This window comes from Sinocyclocheilus grahami, unplaced genomic scaffold (genome assembly GCF_001515645.1).
Source record: "Sinocyclocheilus grahami isolate Dianchi unplaced genomic scaffold, SAMN03320097.WGS_v1.1 scaffold104.1, whole genome shotgun sequence".
Taxonomy (NCBI): Eukaryota; Metazoa; Chordata; class Actinopteri; order Cypriniformes; family Cyprinidae; genus Sinocyclocheilus; species Sinocyclocheilus grahami.
In genome coordinates this window covers 804,121-811,564 of record NW_015505283.1, presented here as the reverse complement: position 1 = coordinate 811,564, position 7,444 = coordinate 804,121, and the positions used below count along the sequence as shown (strand labels likewise).

The window sequence follows — 7,444 nt, the reverse complement described above, 5'->3', positions numbered from 1 at the left end:
CTTGCATTCACAAGACCCTCGATATCGTATCCAATTTTAGATCCCCCAAAACTAACCGGCTTCACCCACAACATCAAGTTTCAATTCAGTGGGCTGGTGCAGAGCTGCATGTCAAACAGAGAGTGTTTTAAAGGGCAGCAACTGATTTAAGGCTGTGCTGTCTTCCTGTCTTAACTCAGCATGGCCTTTGCCTTAAACCACATGAAACACTTTTATAAGCCTGTGGCTAAACATTGGCCAACCCACGGTGTGTGGGGTGGAAACTGTGAATCATACTTTATAGTGCCCATGTCTGATAAAGAAGCAGTGGAATTTGAGAAAGACTGCAAGGACAATTTCACGCGCACACTCCTTACTATAACGTCTGGATTTAGCATTTATAGTCTGTCTCAATACCTTTATTCCTTTACTTTCCTTCAAATAACCATCTCTTGCTCTTGCATGGAATAAGTGTTGTACTGGAATAACAATATTTAAAACATAAAAATTGCGTCATTATTAAAATATTACTATAGTTTTATCCTGCAAAATCACAAATTATGAAGAAAATATAACTATTATATACTATTATATAAAATGGAGACTTTTTGTGAACCTTCTGCCAGTTTCCCAAAATAGGATTATGTATTTTATTTCCACAATATTGCCAAGAAATAATAAATCATTCACTAGTTTTACTCTACCTCGAAAATGTGCTGAGGTCTTACATGTGTCCAAATGATTGTACCCAGGTCAATAAATATGAAAGCCATCATTTAAAAAAAATTAAATAGGCCTATAATTTATAATTCATTTCTAAATTAATATAATCTATAATTGTATTTGTTTTATTTTAATATTAGTTACATATTTATCAAGTATTGTCATATTTATTTTTGCAGTGTAGGTGACGTGACTTGAATTAAAATAAATTAACTTTGTTTTTTTGTTTTGTTTTTAATAATATTCATGATGCATATTCTAGAAGTACAAGTGTCCCAGAAATGCAGCAGTGCACAGTCACATCATGTCAAAATATTTTGCCGTGGGAGTCAAAAAAGCACAGGTAATGAATATTAGAAGCTTTTTCCCATGGAGGAACAACTGTGAGAGCAATTCATTCATAACTGTGTGGGTGAGAGATTCGTCTCCCACGACTATTCAAATGAACACAGGGGTTTTCAGTATTACTTGTCTGGAAAAGTCATAACAGATCAAATGCTTAAACAGCATTTGCCATAGAGAGACTTGGAGAGTTAAAGGGAAAATGCACTAACAGGAGCTTCTTTTCATAAAGTTTACATCCCCTTCACATAAAACCACAGTCAGATTTAGGCCTATTACAAAATTCTGTGCTGGGAGTTCAAAATGTTTAAATGTACACACTAAAACTCTAGCGTATCAAATGTCACAAGCTTACATTGAAGTGACTACTTCTTAGTGACTATTTCTTTATTAATTTCTGTAATAATAATAATAATAAAAAATGTAAATCTTTGTTTTGTGAAAAAAAGTAATATTTCTGTTCCTAAGATGTCAACAACGCTGCATTATTCCATTGCGCCATCTAGTGTTCACAAAGAAGCACTAACCTACTCTCTTAAAAATAAAGGTGCTTCAAAAGGTTCTTCAAGCGATGCCATAAAAGAAACACTCAGTCAAAGGTTCTTTAAAGAACCATCTCTTTCTTACCTTTTTTGTAATCTGAAGAACCTTTTGTGAAACAGAAAGGTTCTTCAGATGTTAAAGGTTCTTTATGGAACCATTTAGACAAAAGGTTCTTCTATGGCATCGTGAAGCACCTTTATTTTTAAGAGTGTATTTGATTTTGTGTAACTTCATCTTTGAATGTTAGAACGAATGTACGATTTTCTGTTTACCTCAAAGGAATATTTGAGCCAAAAATAAAAATTCCCTTCAAATTTACTCACCTCAGGCTATGCAAGATGTAGATGAGTTTGTTTCTTCTTTGAAAACGATTTGAAACGTCGAAACATCTAGTATAAACATCACAATATTCCTCAAGTATTATCCTCTATCCATAATAGGCCTGTTGCCTATCCAGTGAAAAAGACGTCTTGTCGGAAACAGAAGAAAAATATGTGCAAATCAAACACTGTTTATTAGCACTTATAATTATGGACTATGGACTCAAATTTTGGCCAGAAGCGACGGTTTAAGGTTAAAATGCCTTAGTGATGGATTTATTTCTTAAAAATCACACAGCTTTTCACTTCACAACATTAATTGATGGCCTGAAGTTGTGTGGATTACTTGTGAAGTTTTATCAGCTGTTTGGACTCTCATTCTGACGGCACCCATTCATCCATTAGTGAGCAAGTGATGTAATGCTAAATTTCTCCAGTGTATGCAGTGAAGCAACAAACTCATCTAGGCTACATGTTGGCTGGCCTGAAAGTGAGCAAATTTGCATTTTTGTGTGAACTATTACTTTACCAAGAAAGTATTATTTTAAAACAAACATGCAACTTTGGTATGTTGACCAGTCATTGTTTGCAAAACGATCTACTTTATTTCACATTCAAATCAATTTTAATATAACCGTAAACAGACACAAATGAACATTCAGTACATTAACCTCAATAAATAAGCTCTATTATGGTTACGAAAAATAAACAATTTCATCCACCATACATATTGCATTGCTTTCTTTCCATGGAAGGTGGTTTCATGTATACATTGTCCCTTTACATAATGCAACAATTTAAGACATTTTAATTCTTGAGCTTGAAATACCTGACTTTGTTGCACTCCCTTTAAATAAAGACAAAAACATACACACATCAATTGTCCCGGGGCTTCCTGTAAACCAGTTTTGGGATCTGCACTAAATATTTACTGCAAGTGCACTTCGGTTTCCTCCATTACCCTGTCTTAATCAGCGCTTGTTGTGTGGATGCAAATCGTGCGCCTCTCGGTTGCACATCAAACAGATTTAAATGAATTCCATGTGCACGGATTGTCCTCTTAGACAACTAAGACAGTCCAGAAAAGGCATTTTATTCGGTCCACTGATCTAAATGTCACAGAAATGTCTGTGACATCAAAGCCTCGCAGACGTTTCTGTGAAGACTGATATCAAACCATTCGCTGAAATACGTGATGATATGGCCTGTGCCACCTCCAAAGTGACTTGACAGAATGAATATGAAAAAATGAATATGGTCCCACAGCAAGACGCATATTACATTTCTACACCTGCTATTTGCATTTCTCACATTGGGTGGGTGGCAGGAGACAAAAATTGTGTGAAATTCTCAAAGAGAGACTTTCTTGTTGAGCTTAGCTGTCGTTCTAAATATATACGGTTGTCACTGTAGCTCCAGACAAAAGGCCTCTTTGCTGAGTAAGACATTGTAGCACTTTATCCTGCTTAACAGCTCAGTCACTCTGCTCAGTCAACGGGAACATCAAGTTTAAGTCACAGCCCATCCATCATGGCCAGGAGGTCGTCACCCTTGCTGCTGGAACTGGGGGCGGGTTCTCCCGTCTCTCCAAACTCCCCCATGATCTTAGCCAGCTCTGCATTGGTCTGTTTGTCCTGAAATGAGCCAGTCAGAGGTATATTGTTACTCCCATGGTCCTCTGGTAGTTTTAAGTTAACTTAAGACTCAAAATCTTTAGTCTGTCAAAAACCAATTAGACAAGCTGAGAGCTTCTTCTCAGTGTGGGTGGATCACTGGTAATCAGGCATTACAATGTTTTCTGAGGCCAAGGATCAAACAGCATTGTGCTGAAACAACCGAAGTGTATTACTGTACAAGCATACAAACATTCAGCCTTACCTTTGTTGCCTGGATCTTAATAACTTCATAGGAAAGCTCATCCGGTCTTGATATCAAAGCTTCCCTGTGGGGATAATCTGTGTTTTAATATTTGTATGAAATCTCAAGCAAAACAAACCGCATCCATTTCACTGATATGTCTAGCTGCACTTTCTTCATACAGTGATGTTTGACTCACAAAACCTGTCAAGAACATAGCAGGGTCACATTTTACTCCACAATAAAAAGTAATACATTATATTTTGCATGAAGAAAATGTATTAAAAGCCTATTTTTTTGTTATTTACATATACTCAGATCTATTAAACTGCATATTTATACTGTCGGTCAAAGGTTTGGAATAATTAAGGTTTTTAAAATCATGTTTTTTTTTATAAAAACAAGTCTCTTATTCTGACCACGCATGCATTTATTTGATCAAAAATACAGTAAAATATGAATATTAATTAATTGTGAAATATTATTACAATATATAAAATAAATGTTTTCCGTTTTAATATACTTTACAACACTGAATTTTCAGCAGCCATCACTCCAGTCTTCAGTGTCACAAGATCCTTCAGAAATCATTCTAATGTGCTGATTTGCCACTCAATAAACATTTCTTATTATTATCAATGTTTAAAACAGCTGTGTTGCTTAATGTTGTGTGGAACCGCATCCTTGCTGAAAAAAAGCATTATTAAAAAAAGAAATCGTACACAAACAGTAATATATTCATTGCTAAAACCAATTTAATTTAAAAAAAATACTGAATTAGTTATCAGAATCTAATGAGAATAAGTAATGAGAATAATAAGAATAATTGAAAAATCAAATGTCTACACATATGCTTTCAACAATGGTATCATTTTGCTTTTATTTTGGGGTGAAATACCACTCCTTGTTTCAGCGAGATGCACAATAACACTGAAAAAGTATAAAAATTCAAAAAAGACTCACTCTTCCTCCTCGTCAGTGGCAAAAAGGTTGACACGGAAGCCAGAGTCAGTGTTAGCTGATTTCCGCACCTCCAGACCTCCCATTAGTCTAGCAAGCAGGTTCAGCTCTTCTTTTGCCAAAGGATTCGGAGTTGTGTTGACCTTCAGAAGTGTATGAATTTTGTCAAATATTACATTAGTGTTACACATTTTCAATCTTTTTTTTTTTACCATAAGTTTTTATGATCAAGAGACCTGCATATATGGAAAGGATACAGTTTATCAATGCCAACTAGATTTTTTTTTTTTTATATATAAACCAACAAAGTATAATCAATTCATAATCCTACCTTGGTGTGCTGTGAGGAGTTTTTGGAGGTTCCAGACATGTGTGTCTCAACAGGGCGGCTCACACTGTACCTAAAAGAACAAACAGGACAATTGTACAGCTGATGCTCCAGTGAAAGGCTACCTGTCTCAGGTTTGCAGCTAAATTATTCACATATCAATTAGAGATGGCGCTTTGCAACAGATAAAACCTAAGACGTGATGAATTACACCCTTGTATCTGAAGAGACACAGAAGGTGTGAGTCATATGATTCCACTAATGATTATTAGTAGAAGTGAGTATTATTAGAAGGTGCTCACATGTTTGTCCCCAGTTTGATGACTCGATCACCATACATTTCAAAAGAACCCTCACGGAGAGTGCTGCAGTAATTGCCACCGTCACGGAACTGCATCCTTCTCACCTCCTCACCACTACAGCTAAACATTCTGGGAAATAAACAAGAGTCATGAAAAAATAATTAATAAATCATAAAAAAATAAAATCATCCATTTTACAGCCTTTCTAGTAAGAAATTATATAATACTTTTAGAAAACATTAATAATTATTATACACAAAGTTTTCTGACCTTATGTTGAAATTGAGTTCGAGATGCAATATTTGTACTTTTAAAATGTATTTGTTGATTAAAAAGGATAGCTTAAAAGATGGTAACCAATTACAGAAGCTGGATATATTATACATATTATAAATTCATAAAATATGCATCTAAATATTGATAAAAAATTAGTTCATGGACATCTCATATGCCAACTATCACTAACCTCTATTAAAATAACTGCTTTCTGTCACAGTCTAAACACAGACCCTGCTATATTTAGAAAATGTCCAAGTCTCTCGATAATGCAATTAACTATAAACCCTTACCGTCAGACTCTGTCAGTTCTATATGAAGGAGGTGATTTCGGAAAAAACATATGCACAATGCACAACTATGAATAAGAGGCTATTTATTTATAATGTTCAAACTACATCCTGCTGTTCTCAGCCATTTCAATGCAAAAATGTGTTTTTGCTGCATTAACTCACGGAACAGAAGCAGAATCCTATCCTGCTAACCTTATGAGTCCTGGGGTGTGCGTCCCATACGGAACAGGGCCTGATGTGGGAAGAACAAATCGCCCATTGGAGTTTTGTACTTTGTCTTTCAGAAAAATTGATACCTAAAAAAAAAACAAGTTTCATATTTAATATCATATTCAAATATATGGCTTTTCTGCCCCTTCATAAACATGACCAATACTTTTGGACTTTGAATTTACATATTGGGTTTTTGAGTATTCCATATTAATGTACATATATCAAAATAGAGAAAAGACTTACTCTTATATGCATATCTTGAAAGAAGATGAGGAGTGTCTGTCTAATTAGTTGAAACTCTCCACCAGATAAAGGTGTATAGATCTAGGAGTTACAAGCAAAATACACTTTCAAAGCTGACAATTATATAATAATATTAATATTTAATTTTAAATAATAACATTATATAATATTATTAAATATCCATCAATGGAAAATATGTAATAATAAATAATAATACCAATATGAAATAATACTACATTAACAGTTACTGACAATGAAAAAAAAAGGTTAATTATATTAAACAATTGAAAATAAACTGAAAATAAAAAATACTGAGTAATAGCGCCTTTACACCGAAATGGAAGAGACCTTGCTACCTCTACGAGTTGCTTGTTTGTTTCATCCACTTGGCTGAGGATGCTGGGAGTGTCTTTCACAAAGTCCCTGATGGCATCCATGTGGTTAAAGGACACAAGGAGGATGTCTTTAGGGCGAAGACACAGCAGGACTTGATACTTGAATGCCATGGTCATCAAGTCATAGAGCTGCGCACAGAAAAGTAGTCATTACATATTTCATCATATTACACACCAGAGGGAGCCATTCAACACTATTTTGCTTACTATAACCCGATACTATTTAATGAGAATTTTAAAGTAAAGATCAAAACGCAATAATATTGGTGAACAGACATTACTCTATAACTCTGGCACATTTCAAACATCAACCCTGATCTGTTTACCACGAATACAGAGGTATTTATAGAAGGTTCTCACTAGACAAATGTGCAAGGATTGCCCTAAAAGATAAAGCAAACAATTAATTCAAGAAAATGGCAATTCATCTTTGACTTTAGACTTTACCTTGTCCATACTAGCTTGGTTGAGTCTCATGATGGAGGCGTGAGCCAGTCGGTCGAATACTGTCCTCAGGGCCTTCTTGGAGTACAGCTCCTGTGGTTTGAACAGCTCCTCCAGGAACTTCTTATTGAACATGGTGGTAATGATATCATTCATAACTATCACAACACAAACACACAGAAAGAGTTGCAGTGATGAAATATGAAGCTGAAAACCAAGCAAGCAC

General features: G+C 35.0%; 1 protein-coding gene across 2 annotated transcripts in view; it reads right to left on the bottom strand.

The window, feature by feature from the left end:
* Positions 1-2,501: 2,501 nt before the first annotated feature.
* Positions 2,502-7,444, bottom strand: part of LOC107588491 (protein OSCP1-like) — an 8,567-nt gene continuing 3,624 nt past the window's right edge. The window contains exons 2-10 of one of the 2 annotated variants that reach the window (XM_016276603.1): positions 7,222-7,376; positions 6,736-6,903; positions 6,380-6,460; positions 6,116-6,219; positions 5,355-5,483; positions 5,056-5,125; positions 4,728-4,867; positions 3,786-3,849; positions 2,502-3,541 (exon numbers count right to left, since the gene is read on the bottom strand). In XM_016276603.1, the coding sequence (XP_016132089.1) occupies positions 3,422-3,541; positions 3,786-3,849; positions 4,728-4,867; positions 5,056-5,125; positions 5,355-5,483; positions 6,116-6,219; positions 6,380-6,460; positions 6,736-6,903; positions 7,222-7,376 (1,031 nt within the window). In that variant the 3' untranslated portion in view covers positions 2,502-3,421. Of the gene's footprint in view, positions 3,542-3,785; positions 3,850-3,870; positions 3,969-4,727; positions 4,868-5,055; positions 5,126-5,354; positions 5,484-6,115; positions 6,220-6,379; positions 6,461-6,735; positions 6,904-7,221; positions 7,377-7,444 lie in introns of those variants that run through there. The other variant, XM_016276604.1, reaches the window with a different exon arrangement.